At 33.3% G+C, this 14,624-nt stretch overlaps 1 protein-coding gene across 1 annotated transcript; it reads right to left on the reverse strand.

Moving 5' to 3' along the window:
- Positions 1 to 10,269: 10,269 nt before the first annotated feature.
- On the reverse strand, positions 10,270 to 11,463 carry LOC123552793 (trophoblast glycoprotein-like). The gene has a single exon (XM_045342534.2). It carries the CDS (start codon positions 11,461 to 11,463, stop codon positions 10,270 to 10,272), a length of 1,194 nt encoding a protein of 397 aa, XP_045198469.2.
- Between the last annotated feature and the right edge of the window lie 3,161 nt (positions 11,464 to 14,624).

A 14,624-nucleotide genomic window follows, 5' to 3' on the forward strand; every position in this document is an offset into this window, starting at 1 on the left:
TTTACACTTAGTTCAATACACGTCCATCTTAGTAATGATTAGTTAAGTCAATGAATTGGTGATTTGTAAGCTTTAAAGGGCATTAACTTCATTCTTTGTCATTTTAAACAGGCAATAAGTAAGTCCGTGAACGATAACAAGAATTAAAACCGAAACTATAACCATTAATGAGTGAAGTTAAGTCATACAAACAATATGATAGAGCTATAGTCGTTATAATGCTCTCATTACAAGTTGGATTTATATATCCAATAACAAAATCGTAAAATATCCCATTTTAGGGCCGTAATAAACAGCTCCTTTCTCAAAATTCAAAACCATTTGGGCATTAATTAGAGAATATCAGTAACTGATCTATTATGGACAATAACTAAATAGGTTGCCATTACAATGATGGTTTATCTTTAACTGAAACAAAAAGAAATTTCATGTATTGCTCATGATCATGAATGGCGGATTTTTAAACGGACAATGTCAGTCGTAAGCAGTGTCCCATGTACAATCACAAGATCCAGAGCAATGTCAACGAATCAATGATATTAAATTGACTATGTGTAATCTCCATACTTTATCCAAAATAAATGGTATATTTGATCGTATGCCTCAAGAAAACAGATATAATAGATCTACACGTTTTTTTTGTAATGAGCTTCCAATATTCTTTCTAAGACATTCGTCTGTTTTTTTACCTTTATCTTGTATATATAATCCATGTATTTGTTTACGGTCTGTTTTATTGTAATGTATGTCCGATTTTTTCTTTCCAAAGAAATATATAGTTAATATAGTATCAATACTGATGTAACAAATGTTTGAAACGGTTCAGTTATTAACAAATATATATATATATATATATATATATATATATATATATATATATATATATATATATATATTATATATTCTATACTTTGCTCGAAGTATTCAATGATATGCATATCGTTTGCCCCGTTCGGAAGAGAGTTCTTCCGAGAGATGTTAATCACGTGATAAAAACAAGGCGGCACTTCGACATCTAAATCTTCCAAACTTGAGATATGAACTAGAACAAATAAAATGTTTATAATTTCTTTTTTCAAACAGCACATTAACTATAAAAATACATTTAAAAACAGGAATGATATATTTTTTTCACTTCCGGTAGACATCCGTTCGATCTGGATTTTCTTCTAAGATTTTCTAAAGCTTCTCGGGAGCTATTCTCTCGCGCCCAAAACGAACGGGGCAGTTGACAAACAAGCCTGTCAGGTTATGTTCTCGCAAAAATAGTAAGATGCTAATTTGGCGGCTTTCTTCAGGGCCAAGTTCAGTGTACAATTACTGCAGTGGAAGCTTTTGAACATTTTAAATGAAATTCAGTAACTAGGAAATGCTTGGGCATACAGTCCACGGATTGACGGAGGTTGATCAGATTAAACCTGAAGATGACTTATTGATTTTGAGGTCACTGGGTCATGGTCACAGTGACAAAAACCCCTAATAGGTCACAGTGACCTGCAACAGGGAAACTGTTCTTCGTCTATAGCACAACCTATCATATAACAATTGTTATCTATGCTTCTGATTTAACTTTAAAAGGAACAACACTGAACCTCTCCTACGTTTCTTTTTTATTTTTAAAGAAGTTTGGTAAACCTGGGTTTTGGCAAAGAAATATTTTGCATTTTTGTAAATATCTAGATAAATAGTTTAAGTTACCATGTTCTTTTACCACACATTGAAGAATATATTATGACGGAGCTTTGCTGAAAATTTGAACCTTATTGAGTTAAAAGTGTTTGAGTTATTCCCAAAAATATACCTAAAACCTCCCCGACTTCGAGAAAGTTTATTTAAGCAGAAACCATTAATTTGGGAAAATGTCATTGACCAATCAGATTGCAGTATTTTTTGCTGTTTCTCTATAAAATGGGCTTATCAGTTATTTCTTGGCCCTTCTAGTTTACACTTTTCGATTAAACACTTCTCTTAGTTAGGAAATTATTGGAAAATTGGAGCCAGTTTTAGGAACTTTGGACTTTATTTTTATTGGGGAATAATTAAGAAATTTGGAGTTTAATTTATTTGCTTAAGAAAATCACTGAAATTTGTGTGCATTTTATTTGGAATAGTTGTGGAATATCTGATAATATTGACATATATTTCAATTGGTGTATATATTAATTGTAGAAGCTTATTTGTAGACATAATTTAGATCTTTGTAGTTGTGAAAGTGTTGTTATTAGATGACTTTAGATTTAATAGATTTATAAAACTGAACTTACTCTTGTGTCGTCATTTAATTCTACATACATGTAATGTGTTGATTTCTCCTATTTATACTCTAAATGGTATGATAACAATAAAAATTTATTATTACAGCACTTGGCATTATAATAACTTTGAAATTACCCAGAAAGAGGCTATATAATAAATCTGGCTTTTCCTTTAAATAATTAAGCCAGTGGTGTCGGCCATCCTGAGCATTTAACCCCAAAAGTTGAGCAATAAGACCATTGCGAACAACCAACAATTTAGGTCCTCGTTGAACATTTTACCCCAGTTACTGAGCAATGTAGGGCCTCGTTGAATGGTTTACCCCGGATACTGGGGTTTGCGACAGAAGCCTACTTGTAATTATATACTGTCTTATTAATTAGTGTTTTTATTGTAATGAATGTCCGATTTTCTTTCAAAGTTAATTTACTGCTATAATACACAGTCACTTTTCTTGATCTTTTTCTTGTATCTATATATGAGCCTCGCCATGGGAAAACCAACATAGTATGCATTCGCGCAGTCTGGTCAGGATCCATGCTGTTCGCTTTCAAAGCCTATTGCAATTAGAAAATCCGTTAGCGAACAGCATGGATCCTGACCAAACTGCACGGATGCGCAGGCTAATCTGGATACATGCTGGTCGCAAACGCACTATGTTGGTTTTCTCATGGTGCGAAAACAAATAGAGGTTTACGTGTTTTTTTTTATTGTAATGAAGGTCCGTTTATTTTTCTAATTTCATTAACTTGTATTTACACAGTCACTTTTCTTGACCTTTGTCATGTATCCTCATTTAGTTATATACTGTGCCCCAAAGATAACTTGATGTTTACAAACATGTCTATAAATAGATTAAAATGGAACATAGGGAATTCAATATTTTTCTAACATGTTAAAATCTAAATATTTCTAGTTTTAGTACCAATTACACATTTAGCTCAGTGGTAAAGCATACTGTACATGTTAAACAAATTTTTTGCCGTGTTGGTTCCAAAACTCAGCATCGATATCCAATCTTTATTTCATTTTTGCATTTTTTTTAGAATCCTTCATGTGCTCTGTGACGACACAACAGAGCAATATCTAAAACCGATTATATGGCAGATGAGAAAAATTTAGCATCATATCAAAGATGTATAAACTAGGCCAATATGAAATTGCTTGATTAATGATGATTTATTATTAACTTTCGAACTTTTGCGGTAACATCATAAGAACTCGGGTGAGTTGCTTGGGAAAGCTATGCACATTACAGGCGAAAAACCTTAACATTTGGGTTTAGAAATATTTTAGAAAGATCATCATTTTAGCCAGTTTAAACAGAATGGTTTATGAAGGTACTTTGAGAGTATATATTTGGATGGGACATAATCAGCGAAGTACTGGAACGACTTATTTTTGGAATTCTTAAAATTTTGGTTTAGTTAGTACTGAGTATAAACTGCTTAAAGAGAATTCTATAGTTTTTTCCTTTCTAGATTTTTTTTTTTAATTCACATATAATTATAGGAAAATTTGTCTGAAAACAATGACAATTAAAAACAATAGGTCAAGGCTTGTTTTTGTGAAAAAATGTTTGAAACATCCACTGTTGCTGAAACTACCAGCGATTTTTCACATTTTCATATTTGCTTTTTAAATACCAACCAAATATATCAGGGCAAGCAAATACGGTTTTTGGCTTTTTAAGATTTTATTATATATTATTTGATATCATAGTCATATTTGTAATACTTATCTTACAATAATGGTAAAATGAAAAAATATTGTTTCTATTACTTTTCTAGAACTTTTTTATGAAAATAATAGTGAAGAATTTCTTTTTTTAAATTTGAGAAAACTCTTTCATAGAATTTTTTCTTTTTCTTTTGTGGAATATTATTGTATTGTGAGTAAAAAGGTAAATGAAATGGGTCACAGGCTAATTTTTGTTAAGACCGCTAGAATACAACACCGTTCGGACGGAATGACGCGTCCTGCAAATTGATTACATGTATGTCTGCTAAAGTTAAACAAAGTTTTAAAAATTCTTAATTCTTTCTAAATTGATACTAAAAAATCTGAAGGTGATTGTCTTATCATACTATCAATTGTCTTACATTATAGAAAAACGTCTTGTACTAAATGCGATGTGAACACAACCGCTAAATAGAAAATTTGTAGTGACCTTGTCAATATCAGCATAACCTGTACATCAACATTTGCATTACTGATATCTTATCAAAAATGTTATTTTATTCAAAATTCCCATTTAAGTGTCTGTAAAGTTCAACAAATGTGACTTGTTCAGTTTCCATAGAAATGTCGCTGCGCAGAGATGCGCATAAAAAATATGGTAATTCCCTTAAAGTCATTTCTTTTATAGGGTTGCAGCAGTGATACACAATTGTACATATATATGTTGATAGAGATAAAACAACCAAGACATATCATACATCATGCCTGGTTTATTTCTTATGAAATTGACAAGCAGTTCAACTGACATCGTGTCGTTGTGACGCCGACTCTCAGTGTGTATCGCTATAAAATCTATCATTGCACAAATAGTAAACCTGTCAAAATGTCTGTAAGATAGTTCATCCATTTTATTATTTGGGTTTTGCTTGTTTTCATTATTTTCCTTAAAATTTCAAAATTTGAAGAAGAACATGCCATATTACACAAAATGATTTATCGCGAAGTAAAATTCATTTAATTATTAAATCATTACTTTAACCTTGATCACAATACCGCATGTTCACGCGGCTATATATCGTCTGCTATGACGCTACAACAAAAACTTCGGCTGAATTAATTTTTCTTCGAATTAGTGGAAATAAACCGTTGAGAACGAATCAAATTTTTATTCACAATTTTAAATGAATAATATCATTCAAAGTAAATTATGGAGTAGGAAATTTTACCTAAGTTTCATGAATGGTGTTTATATAAAAAAAATGCTTTGAAGAAAGCATGTATGAATTTTGCATTTTATCTGGAAAAAAAGAGGGAAAATGACGAAATGATGGCAGTAAACTTCATGTGAAGATAAATAAAAAATTAAGATAAATTATTTAAAAAAACTTGTGATTTCTTATTTTAGTAATTTGTTTAAGTAAAATGTGTACATTGTCTTACTTATTCTATATAGAAATCTGACTGCTATCGATTATGGCCGGAAGAATATTTTCGGTATGCTTGTACAAACACCGATAAGCGGAAGTATCGTTGCATCTATAAATCGTATATCGACATCGTCCGTCGCTTATACTGACATGAAAGACGATAATTTTAAAACATGAAATGAAATTGATGTAACAAATGGTGTCTCTTTTTTTTCAGAAAAAATCCGTAGAACAACTTTCAATTGGTTGGCCTTACTTTACTTCAGGCTACTGACATTAAGCAAAGTGTCTGCAAGCCCATAATCTTAATTTTGATGAATAAAATCCATTATTGCTGAATAAGCAACAGCATTTTTGTTATCTTTCATCTTCAGAGTTGCGATAATTAATAGGTCAAATTCCTGAATGAGTCAATAATAAATATTAATAGGGTTGTAAACATCGTGGTGAACTTTCCAATGGTGATAGGGAGATAACTTTGTCAACACAATGTGTTTATGGAATTAAACATTACCGCTCTTGATACGCTACGGCTTAGTGGTAATCTAACCCTTTCATAAGCGATAATTATAAACCCTGTCACATATTCCCTAAAATACTTTGAAAGTCGCCCTTGCATCTCACATAAATAAATTAAAACCACCATTGACCAAATTCTTTATTCGTCTAAATAATGTTTTAATTGAATATCGATTCAGCGTCACACGATGAACTGCATGATTGTTGGTGGATAATACCTAAATATGAGTTATATAGATATAGGATGATATTACGGTACTTAACCCTTAGCCCGTTAAATTTCAAAAATGCACTGGTCCATCATTCAATTTGGGCAATACCATTTATTATTCGAAGGCGTGTTCATTGAAAATTTACTGACTGAATAGCAACAGTGCAGACCATGAACTTAGCCGTTAAATTAAAATGCATGGTCCATCATCAATTTGGGCAATACCATTTATTCGAAGCCCCGGCCCTTTGAAATTACTGACTGAATAGCAACGTGAGACATGATCACCCTGCATGTCGAAAAGGAGATCACTTAGCAGCAGGCCTAAATGTTAAAGTGGTGAAATTTTCCAATTTTATAGTTTCTTACCAGTGAAAAATATATTTGATATTTTTTACCTTGATAATTATAGCAGATATTTCACTCTAATATTTCTATAATTCACTAAAACATCAAATGAGCCGTGCCATGAGAAAACCAACATAGTGGCTTTGCGACCAGCATGGATCCAGACCAGCCTGCGCATCCATGCTGTTCACTAACAGTTTCTTTAATTGCAACAGACTATGAAGGCGAACAGCTTGGATCCTGATCAGACTGCGCTGATGCGCAGGCTTGTCTGGATCCATGCTGGTCGCAAACCCACTATGTTGGTTTTCTCATGGCGCGGCTCAAATAATATAGATTATTTATCTGACTGCAGAAGAGAAAGGGGGATAACCTGACTGAAAGTAGTCTAAATTTTTTGAAATGTCCCTAAATGAACTTTTCGCTGACTGGTTCAAATGTCACATTTCTGACATTACAACATAGCTACATCTTTTTATAAAATGGTAACTTGAAAACAAGAACACGACAATAAATTCAGGTTTTATTACTAACAGAAGCTGTTATACAAATATATCAAACAAAACAATTAAGCAAACGGAAATATGCAATAGACTGAATAACAAATGTATGTTATGAGCACATAAAACAAAATGCTAAGATACGCATCAAGCTCTTTGAAAATTCCGCATACTTCTCGTCTAAGTATTCATAAATGCAGGCCACGGTGGCCCCATGGAAAGTTTAATATCGTTCATTTTAATACGTGTTTTATATAAAATGTATAAAAGTAAAAACTGAACACAAAACGATAGTGATATTGATTTTATGAACCATTCTTCCTATTTTTCCACTGAAAATTTTGACGCTAATTTTGTACGTACCGCGAAAAGAATGGCGCTCAAGATAGCCGGTTAGCGAAAATGTGTTCCTTAGATGACGTCACTGTTAATTTATTTGGTGAAATGAATGGTGGAGAAGGTGATTCTAATGTTAAATACAACAACATAAACTATGTGCCTTTTATAACAGAAAAATAAAGAATAAATATAACACTGATATAAGAAATGCTAGCAATATTCATGGATTTTCTGATCATATTTTATAACTCATTTCCCGGGAACGCCGAAATTAATTCATTTTTGAATCAAAAGACTACGAGGATTTCATTTTTACTAATAACTATGAACGAGTCTCGTTCCCTTTGTCATCCATATAATTACAAAAACATCAATATAACAATAAAATATTTTAACATGTATTTGTGATATGAACTATGATAAAAATGTACAACATGTCCTATCAGGAATGATCAGACCAAAGCATGCAGCATCGCGACCGTTTATAGAATTTGAGCAAAACAATGCATTATAAGAATTAATTCAAAATTCTGTAATAAGTGTACGTGCTTTTGTAATATACAGATTCTGAAATTAAAATCTATTTAGAATAATGCAGGGTGAATGCGGAAAAAGTCTAAGTGTTTCTTTATTTATATGCACCTAGACCTCTTTCGCATTCACCCTACGATACAGTAATCACATTGCTATTTAATCATAATAATAATAAAACGAAGGTCTCTAAGTAAGTATAATTATTATAGACACTGTTTAAATGCATTGACAAAATATTTGACAGTGCAGTAATATAACACACACAGCTATTTTTTAGTTCGACCATGCAGAAAATTGTCATTACATAGAGATAGAACCTAAAAGTTTAAATTAAGAAAAGCAATTAAAAATTAACGTTGGTTGTTTAACTATAGCATTTAAGATTTTCTAAAGGTATTGGACCCCTAATAGTAATGTTTAAAATGGCATTTGCTTGGTATATTCTTAAAGTTGATCGTGTTTCGCACTGTGTTGCAATTTTCAAACAACTTGTACCGGTTTTTTTTGCCTACTTTTGTTTCAGAGGTAAATTCACTTTTAACAGCAAGAAATCGGATATCAGATGAAAAATTTCCACTTGTGTATAATAAATCAATAATAAGTCTTAAAAAAAGTAAAATCTTACTAGAAAACAAGGAAAATAAGGAAAAGAATATTTGGTTACAGAAAGGCTTGAACCTATGCTCCCCTGAACAATTTCAGTCGAAGTAGGTTTTTGGTATTAACTGAATACTCTTCGAAAGGAGGTACTCTGTTGCGGGTCTAATATCTTAAAGGTGGTCAATCACATTTAAACAACATGAAATGACATTTTTTACTTTTTGTATATTCTGGTAGAGAATTATTTAAGGAACAAAAAGACCGATTACATAGAGTTAGATTCCTATTTGAAATGTATATTTTATTATTTTTATAAAATTTTGTAATTACTCCCCTTTAATATGAAAGTATATAAAAAGCTGGGTATTTCTTTTTATTTCGATACAATGTCTAGTTTTACATTTGCATTTGATAGACATATCAACTATTGAACAATCTGAACCAAAATGCAAGTTTAAAAGCTTTGTGTAGCTTCTGAATTCATTTATTTCCAATCTATCTTGGTTGCGCAACCAAGATAGGCAAAGGGAGGTAATAATATTTTTTCAAACTTGCGTTTCTAATGAATTCCATCTAAATACATAATTTTTAATGCGAACATTTTACAAATATATTACAATATGTCTAATATTTATACATTTCCTTAGGCAAAGTATGTTTATCAAATTTATACTTACGATAAAATAACTCTATCTTAGTTGGGCAACCAGGATAGGAAAATGAAATTTAAAAAAAACCTCCAGTGAAAATCTAATTTGTATTAAGTGTTAAGTGAACATAAATGAGTGTAAATGATCAGATGCTAAAGTTTCGAACAAATCCGTTACATGTCCAAAATCTGATTATCCACCTTTAACATATGTAAAAACAAGAAAAAACTGCAGCATTTCCCATGAAATTTGAAATTACAATGAAATGACTTATCACTATTCTTTTTGACCATACAGTTACTTCATTCTTCATATTGTCTGGTGTCATACAGGTACACAGGTTAATGCAGGGAAGGATTATTATTTGTGTCATTGATTGATCTCTAGTACTATGTCTACATTACACTGGTAGTTTTATTTCTTGTATATCTGTATTGAACGCCGTTTAAAAGACACGGATTCTTGGTGAAACGTAATAATTTAGAAAATTCTGTCCTCAGCAACAAAAACAAGAAAAAACTGCAGCATTTACCATGAAACTTGAATTTACAATGAAATGACTTATCACTAAGTTTATAACCATACAGTTACTTCGTTCTTCCTATTATCTGGTGTCATACAGGTGCACAGATTAATACAAAGGAAGGATTATTATTTGTGTCATTGATTGATCTCTAGTACTATGTCTACATTACACTGGCATATTTATTTCTTGTATATCTGTACTGATCGCCGTTTAAAAGACACGGATTCTTGGTGAAACGTAATAATTTAGAAAATTCTGTCCTCAGCCAATTAAATCAAACACTTGTTCTTGTTACCAATAAAAGTCTTGTTTACGGAATAAGAAGCGCGGAGATCCGCTAGTGCTGCATAAGCTTCTGTATTGAGATTCAAACATGTTACGTTATGTACACCGTTAAACTCACTATGATAGACTATATCAAAATGATCAACATGCATTAGAAAATATAAAGCCAAATTGACAAATGCAAACCTTTAAAAGATAAAAAAAAAAGTATCACAGTCACACAATGCCAAGTCAATAATCAATAGATATTTCATTTAGACAGTCTCGCATAACAAATCGATCCATTTAGAATGGCACTTCTAGTATGTTTTTCTTGGCTGTATTTTACTCCAACTTTGTTTTCATGCTTTGTGTGAAGATAAGTTAGTATTTATTTTTATGGATGGTAAATGATTTACACCATCCTGCTATACGCAGTCGTTTTCGCGACAGCTGGAACTATCTGCGAGTTTGCCATGGAATGATGCTGTCTACGGCGCTGACGGCGTCGTCGGCACAGAACGACAACAACAGTTATTACGAAGATAATCAACACAACACCTCCCGATAGTCCCGCAATGAAGGTTGTTTTACTCAAGTATATCTTTCTTCCAGACGGCCAAAAACCACATACAATAATTTCAGGCCCCTCACAAATATCCGTATAGTTCAGACTTTTTATTGGCTTTCCAATTATTTGGGTTATATCCGTTTCGCCTCCACAAACAATTTTGTCGAAATCTAGAGGAACTGTTGTGACATTAAGCCAGTGAAATGCATTATCCAAAAAGCAATCACACTGGAAAGGGTTGCCGCCTAAATAGAGAGCCTTCAGATTTACCAAACTTTCAACGACATCCATTTCCTCGGGTGACAGAACAGAAATTAGATTACTTGACACATCAAGTACTTCCACGTTTGTCATGCATTGTGAAACAGGAAACCTGCCGAAATCATTTCTTGATAGATTTAAGGTTTGGATACTGATTGTGTCACATAAGAAGTGGTCCATTTTCGTACCGATGAGATTAAAGTTATTTGAACTCATGTCAAGCTTCTTCAGATTGCTCATTCTGGTCTGTGGGAAAACGTTCCCTGGGTCGCAAGAACCCGACACTTCTTTACTGAAGACATGACTAAGATAAAGTTCCTCAATATTCCTCAGTGGTGCTAGAGATGTCGAAAAGTCATTCTGTGGATCGCACAAATTTACCAAAATATCACTGTAGGACAAATCTAAGACTTGTAGATTAGGAAGTTGTTGAAATGACGCTCGTCCCACCGTCTCAATATTATTTCCGGACAGATTCAGGTACACAACATTATTCAAAGGTCCACTCACGCCGCTAATTTCAAACACATTATCTGGTATGGAACAAATTCTTCCCCCTGTAATGTGTATGCGGTACGTCTGGTTTGTAATGTATGGATAGATATCACGGATATCAGTGAATTCCGCTCCGGAACAATCGATATACCTGTCGGTACAATAACATCCCTCTAAATCCTTAGCACATTTTTCTTCAAGGTCCTGTCCTAAACATAAAACTAAAGACACAAGAACGAAAAGAAACGAAATCATCCTGTTATAATATTCCCGGTCGGCCATATTGGAAAACTTGCCTGGTTGTAAACAACACATAAATAATTGATATAGCCTTCACATTTCGTTTCGGCCTCGTGTGTTATCGGTTTTTAGTAAAGCGGGAGTGTATCGCACAGGTGTATTTATCATTCTATATTTAGGTCTTACCTGTATATTTAAGTAGGATAATAAGTATAATATAATATCATAATGAATGTCAAAATTTAATAGCGATAGTTTGATAGACTGCCAAATATTAACAGAGGGATGAGAAACTATAATTTGCTTACTTTAATACTCTTCATTTAAACAACAGACATAAGGTCTTTTTTCGATACAAATAGTACTTTTATGCGAGCTCAATATCCAGGCCAGTATTGTTTAATTTTTGAAACTGTGTTTAACTGCACGCAGATAAATCATGTTAGTAAATCTATCGCTAAGTAAGATATATCATTTTCAATGGAACATAGATTTAAATTGACTTCGCCTTATTATCTTTTAATGAATAATACTTTAGGAAAGAAGGTGGCGGGGCGAGTGTTGGAGTTGTCAGGGAACTTGTGCTGTTTTGTGATATTTCAAAACACAAGGGCATAGGTTTTTACAAAACCAAAACCTATGTCATTTTGATTTTCACTTTAAATAATAGATAGCATTTTCGAGCCATAAATTTCTGCATCATATTGTCGCTTTTTATACGGCAATGAATAAAAGAAAAACCTAAACCAAAGAAAACAAAGTTCTAAATAAATGGAAAATGGAAAAAATATGAAAAAAATAAAGACTTTTCAACGGATGCATGGTTCGAACCGTTGCAAGGATTCTCTATACAAAATAATTACATTTCCTTCCACACAAGCTAACTTCTGATATAATTTCGTGTATATATTTTGTTTAAGAGTATAATGGTACTGATTGTTTATTTAAATGCTGCTTAAACTAAAATTACCATGATGCTACTATACGGGACTTATAGCTGATACTGTTTTAGCAATAATTCATGAAGTTTATACTATTATAGTAGTTTGTCTTAAACTATATTACACACAAAATTAGCCCTTAATCTCACTTCCATAATAATATGATAATTGTTTATCTTCTAATTTGAAATTCGTGACAATTGTTGTGGACGATAATATAGCATTTCTTCATCAGTACTATAAACGTACTCGGAAAACATATACGTACCCGACATAAAGGAAATACCGTACGGGTATTGTGATTAATGTAACTTATATCAAATTTAGCATAACAAATTAAAGTACACTTGTATATATTTGTCCAAGGAAGATTTAAATTGCATACCAAATATCCCAATCATGACCGTTTAATTTACCTATTCAAGACTAACAAATTATTATATTTGCGGGCTCGAACATCCTCCCGTTAAATAATTTATACATGTATCTGCAGTTCTCCTGGAAATTTCTTTTTAATTTATCATGTTTCATTGGATTGTTTAATTAATCTTTACGTCATGCTGTAAGTTTATATTTCCTGTTTCGCATATTATCCCGTCAAATAATTTATATCAGCAATTCTTCTGGTAATTTTCTGTTTAATTTAGCAGGACTCATAAGATGCAGTTCTATGTAGTCTTTTTTGATAGGTACAAGCAAGTTTGTATGATGCAATTACACCTTGTAGCGCAGTAAACTCATTTCTTTTTGTCTGAGTTTATATTACCAATATGGAAACTCAGTTTGTAAGACACAGACACAAAGTTTAAAATGACCTTAGTACCGGAATGTTCTGAGTTGTGTTTGGGATGATTTGTTTTATTATTAACTATTTTTATCAATTCATTGCTATATTTGTGGGCAATGTTTGTTTCGGCAACTGTGAAATCAGATACAGAAACGGAAGATAATGCTAATGTACCATGTCATTTCTCTGTATATGTTACCGACACAGATGACCGTGCAAAATATTCATTCAGTCATTGAATAGTAAGGATGTCCATCCATATATAGCGATATTTATTTATGAATAAACCATTAGGGGATTATCATTTCCTACGACATACATGGATAACAACGGCTGCTATTACAGGGCAAAAATTACATATTTCTTTCTTTCTGGCGGTCACATGTTTTGGTCGAATAATTTAAGCAAGATTAACAGAGAGTCCCGAAGGATCATTTGGATGAAATTAATTTTAAAATTAGACACGACGATTTTTAAAATGAATCTATATATACATGGGGATATGACCAGTTTCCCTTGCGGCTATGTTATCGGAAGTAATTTTGGAGTCATCCGATGGAAATTTCTGATAAATCATTTAAAGTCCGTCTAGCGGATAAGGAGGAGATATTTTTTAAAGATGGGCGGCCCGGTGGTCTAGTGGTAATACGCTTGACTGTCAGTCCAGAGGTCCGGGTTCGAATTCCGGTACTGGCACTTGAAATTTTTTAGAGCTCTTTAGTGTTTCCCAAAGACCAGTGCAGGTTCTTTCGCATACAGGAAAGACACCGTCGCGTGTATCTGTGCTTTATACCGAACACATTAAAGAGTGTGTGTGTGTGTGTTCGGGTTTAACGTCTTTTTCAACAATTTTTTAGTCATATAAACGACAGTGTCTACTTGTAGCAGTGAGCACAATGCCCAACTTTATTGTGCTGCCTCACTGGAATATCATGCCGTAGACACGTGGCATGCCACCCAGTCACATTATACTGACACCGGGCTGACCAGTCCTAGCACTGTTCCCTTAATGCTGAGCGCCAAGCGAGGAAGCTGCTAGTACCATTTTTTACGTCTTTGGTATGACGCGGCCGGGGATCGAAGCCACGACCTTCCGCACTCGAAGCGGACGCTCTACCACTAGGCTACCGAGGCGGTTAAACACATTAAAGAACCAGACTGTCTAGGCTAAAGTAGCCGAGCAGGCTTTATCTAATGCCCCCCCTCTCTCTCTCTCTCTCTCTCTCTCTCTCTCTCTCTCTCTCTCTCTCTCTCTCTCTCTCTCTCTCTGGGTTTTCTCTCGCTCTGTCCCTTTGGTCAGATCAATCTGTGTCTGTTCTTGCAGAGGATGAATTTGGTCCCCTGAGTGGCTGCCTTGAGCAACACTGGTGTACTTGCGCATACAAAGATGGCATAGTGGCTAAAGGAGGGCCCTTGACTTTCAGTGTCGTTTCTGGATGGAAATGAACTTATAAATGTAATCATTGCACTTAAAC

This window comes from Mercenaria mercenaria, chromosome 4, assembly GCF_021730395.1.
Source record: "Mercenaria mercenaria strain notata chromosome 4, MADL_Memer_1, whole genome shotgun sequence".
NCBI classification, from domain to species: Eukaryota; Metazoa; Mollusca; class Bivalvia; order Venerida; family Veneridae; genus Mercenaria; species Mercenaria mercenaria.

Bases quoted from the DNA above. Each gene is read 5' to 3' on its own strand.
- LOC123552793 (XM_045342534.2), bottom strand. From the start codon at position 11,463: ATGGCCGACCGGGAATATTATAACAGGATGATTTCGTTTCTTTTCGTT.